Source organism: Limulus polyphemus, unplaced genomic scaffold (assembly GCF_000517525.1).
Source record: "Limulus polyphemus unplaced genomic scaffold, Limulus_polyphemus-2.1.2 Scaffold322, whole genome shotgun sequence".
Lineage (NCBI taxonomy): Eukaryota > Metazoa > Arthropoda > Merostomata > Xiphosura > Limulidae > Limulus > Limulus polyphemus.
Window position 1 is genome coordinate 304,375 of NW_013665932.1, and position 13,227 is coordinate 317,601.

General features: G+C 29.8%; 1 protein-coding gene across 1 annotated transcript in view; it reads left to right on the forward strand.

Annotated features, from left to right (window-relative positions):
• Window positions 1–403: 403 nt before the first annotated feature.
• The window catches only part of LOC106457364, a 20,359-nt gene continuing 7,535 nt past the window's right edge, over window positions 404–13,227 (forward strand). Inside the window, exons 1-8 of the mRNA XM_022383282.1 lie at window positions 404–525; window positions 2,162–2,321; window positions 4,799–4,939; window positions 7,349–7,434; window positions 9,046–9,128; window positions 10,394–10,452; window positions 11,808–11,907; window positions 12,385–12,462. Of these exons, the coding sequence (XP_022238990.1) occupies window positions 404–525; window positions 2,162–2,321; window positions 4,799–4,939; window positions 7,349–7,434; window positions 9,046–9,128; window positions 10,394–10,452; window positions 11,808–11,907; window positions 12,385–12,462 (829 nt within the window). The remainder of the gene's footprint in view (window positions 526–2,161; window positions 2,322–4,798; window positions 4,940–7,348; window positions 7,435–9,045; window positions 9,129–10,393; window positions 10,453–11,807; window positions 11,908–12,384; window positions 12,463–13,227) is intronic.

Below are 13,227 nucleotides of genomic sequence, written 5' to 3' on the forward strand. Positions count from 1 at the left end.
ACAACTTCAGATAAATGTTTATTTTTTTTTACTCGATGTTTCGGTTTACGCCTTTCTTAAAGAGTTTATGAACGTCACAGGCGTAAGCCGAAACATCGAGTAAAAAAAAATAAACATTTATCTGAAGTTGTTTGTCGTCTTCATTGAAAACGGTTTTCATCCTTCAGTCAGCACTGAAAGCTTTAAAAAATGATAAAACTTTTATAAGAAAAATTGATTTTTAAATTGGGATTGAAATACATAACAACTATTTAATTTATGGCACGTCTTCAGTTACTATGGAAACAGTTTTGTTGTACAATTTTAGCGGCGGCACGTTTGGATTAAGACTTACTATTGTTATGTTGCCCATTGAGTTGTAACGAACCATTTTTTTAAAATTAGATATAAAAACTATGCGAAAATGCCAATAATAGATTATAATCTTAGAGAAAAGTTAAGGATTCCTATAGAACATCTGGACTATAGTTACATTAAGAAATGTGAAAACCCTAAAGAACTAGAAAATATTATTAAGGTTCTCAGGTTAGTATTAGTAGTAGTAATACTATAACTTATCAGTAGTACACTACAAACTGCTAATTTTAAATAACTAATAATACTATTACGAAAATTAGGCCTCACTTTTAATTTTACGTTGATTTACGACCAGAGATTGTAAAAGAAAAATACATTAGTATAATAAAGATAAGACCTCCGTAAACTTCATATTGTAATAAATATTTACTGTGAATTTCACACATACGCATATATATATATACATTTCCCAAAAAATTAAGTTATTTTATGCATTTTATAATTTAATTACATGGAGAAGAAAGGCCTTTTTTGTATTAAATAAGCCAGCATTTAACATTAACCTCGTATTTTGAAAATATGCAATATGCATCCCATTTTTTGTTTTCTCTATGATGGAGCATTTTTTGTTGACAAAACCATTAACGTTCAATGTTAATATAAACAAATTGATCCATCAGTGAAGTATAGAGTAGATGACATACCATTCGTATTATAATGTTATCCTAAGCCTATTATTCTAAATCTTCGACTTGTAATATTTTGGAAATTACATGGTCAGATACACAGAACAATTATAGCCGTGCATGAATCCAACTTCCGCCTTAACTCTGTGTGTAATTCTACAAACTTTTCATAAGTAAACCATTTAACAGACTATTAAAATCACATAATCCGTGTTGATTTGTAATATTTTCTGATCATATGAACCAAAATGGTAGGTATATACATACATAATCAGTTCAGTTCATTGAAGAGGTTAGACACAGCTAATGTAACAATGTTCACTCTTGCATCAGACAAATATAAATTTTAATAAGTTAATAAATAAACAAACTGCATTTCAATATAATTATAAAAAGGTGAATCAATGATACTGTGAACAGAGTAGAATGAATAATAAATTATAGTGAATATTTTGTTATTAGTGTCAACACCTTTAAGGTGTGTGAAAAATAAACAACAAAAATAGGCCTCTTCTTCAGTTCTTGGGCTGTTATAAACGCAACCTTAAGGAATGTCAAGGATGAATCCAGTGATGATTTGATTTATATGTAGTGATACAACAACACAATTGAGTATGCAGAACATAATTACTATTAACTACTGAAGAGGAACAGATAATTGATGACCATAGTTAATTTTTAACTCATAATTTCTATTTTTGAAAAGGAGTACATCAGACTCAACATAATTATTAGAATCATTATTTGAGGTTTGCAGGAACTGGCCATCCACCATCTCATTACCCTCCTGAGAAATATTATCTAAAGAATCTACTTTTTCACGCACATAACAAGATGCATTAAATGCATCTCTTCTACTATTTTAATAGGTAAACCTTCTAAACAAAGATGTAAACTATTTGTAATAAGTGTGTCAGTTAAAAGAAAATAAAAAAAATTAAAGGTTGGTATGTGGCATTCCTAAATTTTTTGTTAATTATTATGATGTCTATATTTTACATATAATTTTCTCTGTTTTTTAAATTTATTAAATATTTATAGCTATAGACATCATTTTAATAAGATTTTTTACAAGGTAATGAATTAAGTCAATAGTACACTTCACTGTAAACAAACGTGTAATTACTAAATTAATAAGGTATGAAATGGTTAGTTTTTAAACAAATGTTCATATACAGGTCTGGAGAAGAAGGCCACTTTCCTGATTTGATAAAATATTGTGAAAACCAATTACTCAAAGTAGCACCACAGAGTAAACTGTTGAGAAAAGCAGAACCAGTCGTACGCTTGTCCAATATTTCTCAGAGTCAACAAAATGTATTAAAGAATGACTTGCAGGTTTGTTTAACATTTTTATGCATTTACTGGACTATATTATCAAGAAATTATTTTAGATAAAAATGTTATGCTACTGTTTGTAAACATATTACTGTATAGACGTTTGTTATATTTCTCTATTGCTTATCAATAAGGATTGTGCATAATTATTATTTTTCTTGTAACTTTTCTTGCACCATAAAAAAATTAAATTTGTCACTAGCGTTGCTTATCATTCTGAGATTTTTTTTTATTAGTATTCAGTCTGATCAACATTTAAATTGAAGTTGATTTTTATTATAGTTTTCAGTATAACTGGATGTGAATTATAAAATTCAGTGAATATTCTGATATTGCTTAACACTTGCAGCTTAAATGATTGTGTGTCTATATGTATTGAACAGTTTTTATAAATCCTTCAAATTCTAGAAAGTCAACAGAAAATGAGCTCTAAACATTGCAGAACCAGAAATTCTGAAAAAAAGAACAGCATGTTTTTAAAATGTGATCTCAGAATAAGACTTGAAATTACAGTTTAAATCAAAAATCTTCTGTAAAATAATCTGCTTATTTAAAAAAATTAAATAAAAAAAAGTTAGTTATTGGTTTCCTGTTTGTTATGTTTGGTGTCAGCCTAGTGGTTAGTGTGGCAGAATATGGATTCAAGGGTTTATTATCCTTGTCTTGTTGTTGCAAAATTGTACTCTGAACTTTGGGGCTAAGATATATTTTATTATAAGAGTGACAATCAAATCCTACTATTTGATTAGATTAACCCAAGAGTTTGCATTGGTTACTGTTGATTAGCTGCATTCACTCTAGTCTATATAACTCAAAATTAGGGATAGTTAGTGCATATAGCACTTGTTTAGTTTGCACAAATATCTGAAACAAACAACCTTAAGATTATGTGCATGCTGTTGGCAAATACACCAAATAACTGAATGATGGATTGGATGCAGATGTTCTTTTATTATGTAAGGAAAATGAAATATGTAAATTCTATGATGTGAACTTGGTAACTCGACTGCTCTGTTGAACCTGAGTTGTATAATAATATGAAATGATGGGACTCCAACTATGTATAGATGAAAAAAGCCAATGTTTTATTGTGAGCCGTAGAGTGTACTCCACTTTTCCATTTTATACACCACATTTCTATGGTTGACTTGCTTATTAACATAAGTAGCTGAGCTGGCATCACAAATTAGTTTGATAACAGTGGCTTTTATTTGTTCTATCTTAATTGAAATTTGTAATTTCCTGAAGTATCAATATTTTGAACAAGAAATTAATAAAGCTTCATTACTGGATATACGTGTATAAGTTTCTCACAGCCAAGCTAATCCTTGGGAACATTGCTTGCTAGATGCTTGTCCAGCAGAAAACTATCGTTTGTAGAATACCACTGTTGTTACATATCAGGATTTAAATTGGATCTGTTATTTTTGGTTAGATTGAGAGATGCTTGAAACATCAAGAGATAGAAAATTAACTATTTATTTAACAAGATACAAATAATTTAATTTTCACTACTCAGAACAACTTACTAATGTTCAACTTCTTCTATGTGTTAATGAAAGATACTTGTAATCGGTTTAAAAATGATCACTTTTTCCACTATGTCTTAACAGTGACAACATCTGAACAGTAAATCACTTGCAAACTTTATAAAACGACTCTACAATCTCAAAAGCTATCTAATTATTTCTCAACCAAGCAATAGGCTAATCATTACTTACTCTAAATTCTTATAAATTTGATACTTTCAGTTCTGACATCGTCTCACTACTATAAGCTAATGCTAAGAGTTAGTTGAATATCTGTAACATTTTCTATTTATAGACATCCAAGATATATGATATAAACTAATTAGTATCTAATAAATAAATTAGTAGTATAAATAGACTTCATATAGACTACTGTGAAAACGATTAATACCCAATTGTCACAACATACTTGTTGTTGGTCGTTTGAGATGGAACTTTTCATTCATTCATTACCAGTGTTTTTCAGACTGGTTGTGTCTCAAAAAATAATGTTATTTTTTAAATGATTTTGGAAGGAGTTATGTGAGAGATGTTAAATTATATAATGTACATTGCAAAAGATAGTAAGGCATGCAAAAAATAAAACCTGGATGTAAATGTATCCCCCAGTGAGTCAGTGATAAGTTTACAGACTTATAACCTTAAAATCTAGGATTTGATTCTCCAATGTGGATAGAGTGAAGATATGTAAATAGTATAAGTCTAATTTTACTGCTGAATTTCACATTAGATCAGTTAAAATGAAGTGTTAAAAACTCTCGAAATTTACAATGTATGTACATTACAAATGAATTGTTTTTAAATGTATGAATTTAACATGATTTAAAACTCTTTCTACTTAATCCAATGTATAAAAATCTGAAAATGTTCTTATATATTAGTGATGTCAATTTTTTATTTTCATTTATCAGAGATGTTTTGAAAAGTGTCTGAATTTAAACTTTCTAGGCATGGGAAGAGGAGATAAAAACCTCAGAGAGGAAACTTCAGAGAATTACTCCACACGGTATATCAGTAGCAGGGGTCTTACCTCCTGTTAGAAATTCTTGTCAAGTTAACAATATCAGTAGGAAAGAAGAAGACAAAAAGGTTTGACACTGCTGTCAATATGAATGTTTTAAATGGATAATCATTAAAAGTGTATCCTTTCACTGATATTGCAACAAATATCTCTGTTTTCCTAAATTCATACTGATTATTGATAAATCTCTGTGTTTTGATACAGGGATATTTGTGGAATAATATGTTCATCCAAAATACTTGAGTAAAAAAAAAGGTCAAAATTCTACTTTAGCTCAAACAATAGATAATACCTCATAAACAGAGCAAGAAAAAGTGAGTATCACATTACTCACATTGCATCACTTTAGTCATGTGCTGTAAAATTGAATTTACATTCTGCTTAGCTCTTAATTCACCTAAGAATTATCAGTGATTTACACTGAACAAAATATCATCTGCTATGTATATATATATATATATAAAGCAGAAGTTTTGGATAGATTTCCTGTATTTTGTTTGTTTTACCAACTCAAGATACTTTCCACTGTAATCATTATTGTTTAACTAGACTCTTACAGGGAGACAGCTCACATAGGGATGTAATTTGTAGTTCAAGATATTGCTAATATTACACACATTGTTGAGTAGATTATGTGGAGCTAGAAAATATGTTACCTTTAAGAATGACAACGTGTGAAAAATAAAAAGAGCCACAAGAAGCAGTGACACTGGATGACACTCTCATTCTGACCTGAGTTATGTGCAGTAACACCAGATGGCACTCATTCTAACCTGGGCTATGCACAGTATCACTGATTGACACACTTGTTATGAGATGATTATGCACAGCGGTACTGGACGACGCCTGTTCTGACCTGAGCTATGCACAGTAACACTGGATAACACTGTCTTTCTGAGATGACTATGCACATTGACACTGGATGACACCTGTCTTGAGCTTAGCTATGTACAGTAGCACAAAATGACTCATTCTGAGCTGAGCTATGCACAATAAACTCAGGGGGAAGAGACTGACCAGAGGAAGGGGAGTATTTTTTATTTTATCAGTCATTATTCTTTGTCATTTGTTACTGATGTGACATGCTTTTAAGAATAAATATTTATTTATAACTGAAAAAAAAATGTAGGTAACTACCTCAGCCAAGTAAATGCAGATTAAATTAATTTCTTCATGCCACAAGTACTAGGATTAGTGTATAGTGTAAAATGTGTGAGATATAAGAATCCTCTGGCTATGATCACTGTGTTCTTGTGGTGTAAGAACTTAGTCCCCCAACATTCATTACTGCACTTCACATGCTTGTTTTTTTTGGAATCACCTGTCTTAGTATTGAATAATGATGGAATACAGGTTATGTTGAAAGCCACTGAAAGCAGATTTTACATTTCTTGACATTCAAACTTTGCAAAAGTGTGTACATTGAACTTTACTCTTTACATTCATACCACTAAATAAAAAAAAAATTGTACCAATATTTTTTTTTATTGTTGTGCAAAGATTGGGGGTGTTAAAAATTTTGAAACTTTCTGGAAAATGTTTTTCTGGGGCTCTAGAATCAAATATAGACAAAGCTGGTGAATGAAATTTTACAGATCTGTTCTAAAGGTGTATAATCTTCAAGATAAAGCAAAACATTTGCCATTGTTGATTCTGGAAAAGAGTAATAGCCATGCAGGTTTTATGCCTAATGAGCAAATTGTGTGTGTAAAAAAAATAAAGGAAAAACTAATAGACTTGTTTCTTCTTTTAATATTGGCTATGAACTACCATTTTTCCTTGATCACAAAGGTACATTACAAGGAAAGAAAAAATACTCAAAAAAGTGCTCACAAACTATCAAGCTGTTTTTGTTTGGGTAAAGATCAGCAATAATGGATTTTTTTTCAGCTGATTGCACTTGTAAAAACAACAAAGTATTTGACTAATTTTGAAATACTACTTGACTTGTGTTTAACAACTTGGTCACTCCTAAGAGTTAGTGTTAAATGTTGTAAAAGTACTACAGCATAGCAAGCAAATTCATGTGTTTATGTAAATAATTACTTCTTGGGGCATTCAGTTTTACAAGACATACATCACAATTTGAGTTTTTAAATGTACATTCATTGTGGACAAGTGTTTATGTATGTTAATTTTAAAAACAAGAAAATTATACATTGTAAATTTTCATTAATGAAAAATCTTTTTACTTGAGACAACTGTATGAATTCTTGCTTTACTCAGTATTGAATAATGATGAACTACAGGTTATTTTGAAAGCCATTTTAAAACAGATTGGACATTTCTTGACAATCAAATTTTGCGAAAGTGAGCATACTATAAATAATTTTGTGTATTCTCAATGAAAGTTGAATTATTTAAAGTTTTAAGAATACTTTTTACATCTATTCAGTATAGTAATTTTTCATATTTAACTCTTTTACATATTTTGTTTTTAAATCCATTTATATACTGATTTATTTATATTTTAATAGGACAAAGAAGTGGTTTCTGGCCTTGATTCAGTAAAAGAAAAAACCTCCCAAGAAATTAAGTCATATGATTGTACTGTCGTGAACAAGTAAGTTTACATTTGTAAGTAAAGGGATATTACACACAAAATATGCTGCCAAAACATGTACACATTTTATTTAAAAACAATATTTAAAAAAGGTAAAATGAATTGTTTTAACATTGAGTATAAACATTATTTGCATAAGAGACATGATCATTAATTTTTGCAAAGCAAATATGTACAGTATTAGAGTATTCTTTAAACTTAGTATTATAAAAAAAATAAGAAAAACTAAATGTGTGTTTGTGTTGTTATAGCAAAGTCATGTCATGCTACCTGCTGTGTTCACCGAGGGGAATCGAAACCCCTCATTTTAGTGCTGTAATTCTGTAGACTTATAGCTGCCCCACCAGGGGGCAAAAAAATAAATAAATGCAGAGCTTTAAGATGAAAGTTATTAATGGCTTTCTAAATGGAATTTTTTATAACCAACATTCATTAATTAAACATAAAAATATTTTCTTAGTCTGTTTGACACCAGAACAAAACTATTACAAATTAAGCAGGTGATAAAAGGACATAGTCAACGGAATACCATAACTTACAATATTTCTGCTGAATAGACCAGACTTTTTGCTCTTTTACATTTTATTGCACTAAATTATTTCATTTAAGTTCATAAGATACACATTTCATTGTTTGACTGCTACAACAGTATTAAAAAAATGAAAAATAAACAAGTTATACAAAACTATATCAAGAAACTCAAACCATATTTTCATGATAAGTCTTCTACCAGAGCTTATATTCATTGAGGACATTTGTTTGTTTGTTTATAATTAAGCATAAAGCTACACAATGGGCTGTCTGTGCTCTGCCCACCACGGGTATCAAAACCCGGTTTCTAGCATTGTTAGTCTGAAGATATACCACAGTGCCACTGGGGTGGGGGTGGGGGGCATTGAGGACATATATATTATGTGAATATATTTAAAAACCAATAAAATAAAATAATGTTATTGTTACGACAGCAGAAGACGCGTGATGCTGGGAGCATGCGCGCTGGAGCTTCTAGAATTATCGGGGGAACCCTGTGAATGTCCAAGTGTTTGCTAGATGCCCTCTTTTTTAGTATATAAGCCTGGCAAAGAAAGCTAGTGATATAGATTGAAGAGATAGATAATTGAATCAAGTGAACAGTAGGCACCGTAAGTAAAGTGTGTAAATCACTGTGATTTATAGCATGTGTTATAAAAGTTGTTAAGTATATTACAAAGTTTATATCGAGAAAGAATAAACTAGTTTTAATAAAGAAAGGACTTGTATCACTGAAGTTTCTCGGAAAGAATTTCTATGGGAAATTAACAAACAAGCAAATACGTAACATTGTTTTTCACAGTCAAATATTAAAATATGCCTTCTTGATTTAAACATGAAGATATTCTTATAGAATGTGCAAAGAAAAACACAGTGTTTGAGTCTTTTCCAATACAGTTTATCCAAAACATTAATGAGCAATCAGATTTGTAAATATATTTATATTTGGATGGTAAAAACACCATGATAAATGTTGAAACTTGTTGAGGATATTTAATTTATAAGTATAATAATAAGTTATTTCTTTGATACATTCATGTGGAAATAACTTCTACAATTGTACTGTTCTGATATCTAAAGAGAAAATAAGAAAGAAATTGGAAAAACGAACAAAGGATTTAGCAGATCAGAGCTTTCAGCTGATGTCGATATATTTTATGAAGGTAAGATCTTCACCATTGTGTTGCCAAATGATTTATTTTTATTGTGTAAATTCAAGTTACCAGACTATAATGTCAGTATGGAGAGGTAAGAACATTAGGCTTTCAAGTGATTTATACAAATCATGGGAAGTTAACGTCTTCGTATTATCAGATGATGTAACTTTACCATATGGAAGTAAAATTTCAGATCTGTCATTTGGGATTAAAATGTTTGGATTACTAATAATTTATGTTTACCGTGTAGAGATGTAATCTTAAGGTAATCAGATGACTTTATCACATGAAGATACAATTTTAATGTTACAACACGATTTAGGCTTACCAAGTGGAGTTATGATTGTTAGGTTGTCAGGTCATATAAATTTACCAGGTGGAGGTATGTAAAATCTTAAGGTTATCAGGTGATTCATACTTACCATGTTGATGTAAGATTTTAAAGAGTTACTGTCTGGTTTAAATTCACCAAGAGGAGTTAAGGTTTTCATTATCAAGTAACCTAGATCTACTCTGGGAAGGTAGGATCTCCAGGTTATCAGTTTATCATATAAGATCTTCAAGCGTATATTACTTAGTTGATTTATATTTATCTTGTGAAGGTACGAATTTTAGATTTACTGTGAATATTTATAATCTTTACATAATAAAGTAATTTAAAATTTGCCTTGTGGAGATGCATAAGTTTCCAAGTAATGGAGGATTACTTCACGGAGTTAAGATCTTTAGATTACCAGGTGATTTTGGCTTACCATGAAATTACCTTGAACGTATTTTTGAATTCTGGTTTGATCAGAGAAAGTAAAATGCTCAAGCTTTAGTCTTTACTTTTTGAAAAAATAGGTTTAAGTACATGTAGGTACAAGTAGGTTTATACTAACACATGTGTAGTATAAACTATAAATGTATATGGTCTGAATTAGCTCAAAATCTCATAGACTGTTAAATGAACTGCATGCATATTTTATATTATATTCCTTAAATTTAACAGTGAATGATAGCAATGGGACAACATTAGTTAGTTTTTATTTTGTTGTTTGTTAAGCCTTTGTTACTGTGGGCCTTTATTAACTTAACCTCATATGTTAACTTAATGTTGTTTGTATATCTAACATTTGTTCCTACAAATAAACTAATTAATTGTTATAAATGCTTGAAAACCTTTTCTTATCCCTGTAACCAAAAGATGTATTAAGTTATATAGAAATAAAAATGTTTACAAGTAGTATTTGTTTTTATTAGTTTTAATTAAAAACAAACTTGAATTACAGGACTATCAGATGAACAAAAATCATTCTTAGCAGAAAAGGAAAAAGCAAAGGGAAATGAGGTAAGATGTTTTTTAGTGTTAGGATATGGGCTTTTGATTAAGCTCTGCCTTTTCACCTGGACATTATTTGGCTTAACGGCAGATATCATTCATTTAGTGTTTTAATGTACATTAAGTCTCATTATTGTTATTATCTTTATGTGTATTGTATTTTGTAATTTACAGTTATTTATTTTATTTTGCTGTTTTTGTTGAATTAACTTCGATAATTGAAATCAATGATGTTGGGTTGTATAAGGATATATATTTTTTTTTGACATAATTTTTCGTACATCTGAGTTTCAGTAATATGTTAAAGCATTGTTAATTTTGCTGTTCCTTTCCATGACAAGTAGCCATGCCTACTACTATGTTAATGATGATGAAAGAGAGTCATATGGACACATCAACAAGGTATCACCTAGGAATATATAATAGCACTGTGTTGAAAAAATGGAAAATGCTGAATACAGTACAAAAACACAAAACTACTTTCATGAACCAAAAAAAAGGTCTTTCATTAATCACTTAAATAAAGACAAATAGATCAATGCCGCTATATACCATTACTAAAATGTATTGATAAACTTCTAATAATCCACCATAAGAAAACATACTCTTCTCTCAAAACATAGTAGTGAGCTATATAGGAAGTCATTATTAACTAGATAATATATTGTTTATTTTGGACTGTTCATAACCATTTCATGGAACTTACTTTTCTTTAGTGTGTGGTGGCCCTCTATTGACATACAACAGGTTTCATTTAATGTGTATACATGTAAATATAATACTTGTATATATGATATTTCTAGTATGTAAGTCATGTAAATAGCTTTATTTCTTTCTCCTTAAAATAAGAGTTTCATTTGTGGAAGTTGTAGTTGTGTAAGCAGTATAAATTTTCTGTACCTTTAAAACTACACGTTGCTACGAGGTTGCCATGGTGACAATGATAGTTGTACAAATCTGTCATTGAAAGATCACATACTTCATACGAGTTCAATGGAGTTTGGCATGTTCTATGGTGTTTAGTATGTAAATGCAGTAGTCACGGTATCCCTTCTTTCCTTGGCCCTAATTTATGTGTCACTTGGTGGTAATTTGTCTGAATTGTCAGTGAATGATATGCTTCTTGTCTTCTTGAAAATCATGACGGGACGTGTCACTGTGATAAATATTTATGATAAATAGTGTGTTGCTAATTAGTGTATGTTTCAACTGTAATAATAACTTGTCTTATAGTCTTTTATGTTTTCTTAACAATGAGTAAAAATAACATTCTATTAAAGATGGTGTAGTTAATAAAAAAAGAATCAAGTTTATAATAAAGAGTTAATATAGCAACATTGTTTTTTTTTTTCTACTTTTTCCAGGCTTTCCGAGCACATGATTATGAGGAAGCTCTCATATACTTTTCCAGAAGTATCAAAATCCAACCAATGCTTGCTGCATACAATAATAGAGCACAAACTAGTGAGTAATATGTATTAGCAAAGGAAAAAAAAATCTCCAAATTGTTTGCTTTTAACTTTTTGTTTATTTCATAATTCTGTTAATCCTTTGTAATAATGTAATTTATTTTAAATATATTTCATGATTGAAAGATTCAGTGTTAACGATAGCAACTTAACAACATGACTTGTACTCTGCAATTAAAATGGAATACATAGTACATCAGTAAGTTCAAGGAATATGAGAGACAAAACATAGATATTTTAAGTGGTAATTGAAAAACAAATTAGATAATTTGTTAACAGTTTATTGTTTTTAATGAAGCATTGTAAAAATATCATAAATTTTAAATATGACATGCAGTAGGTGAAAAGATTAGATGATGTTTTTCTAACTTGGTCATACTAAACATTTATAAATACACTGGTCAGTCAATTACTATAAACAGTACCAAACATTTTGGAAAATAATTTTATTTTCATTTAACCATTTTAATAGATATCAAGCTCCGAAAGTATAAAGATGTACTCGTGGACACTAACCAAGTACTGTCAATGGAACCAAAAAACATTAAAGGTACAGTAAGCATTTCGTTGCAGTTAGGTTAAGTGCATTTATTTACTTAGGAAACCATTTAATACAGTGCAATAATAAGTTAAAAGTTTACTATACTCACTTATAGTTCAGAGACATGGCAATTAACTCCTTAAACCTGAGTGGACACTGCCAGCATCTGACAATATTTGTGTCTCTTTGGCTGAAAACTAATCCAAACCATGTTATTATCCATAAGATTAAGAAAATTGAAGTTTTATAAGGTATGGTAATAATTATTAGGAAATCATGAAACTAATTCTGTCAAAATGTGTAAAACAATTACAGGTTTAAAGAGTTAAGTGTTTAGTACATGAAGGGTTATTTATGATTATTCTACTTCATAAGCTCTGCAATTCTTCCAATATTGTATTTTTCTTTTTTGGCTATACATGTAAACTGTACTTGTTTGGACACAATCTGGAACTTCCTTAACTTGCTCAGATATTTCATGGTTTCTGCTGTGTGCTGACGATTATATTACTCTAACATCATCAGTTATCAATGCTGGCGATTATATTACTCTTACATCATCAGTTATCTCTGCTGGTGATTATATTACTCTAACATCATCAGTTATCTCTGCTGGCGATTATATTACTCTAACATCATCAGTTATCTCTGCTGGCAGTTATATTACTCTAACATCATCAGTTATCTCTGCTGGTGATTATATTACTCTTACATCATCAGTTATCTCTGCTGGTGATTATATTACTCTTACATCATCAGTTATCTCTGCTGGTG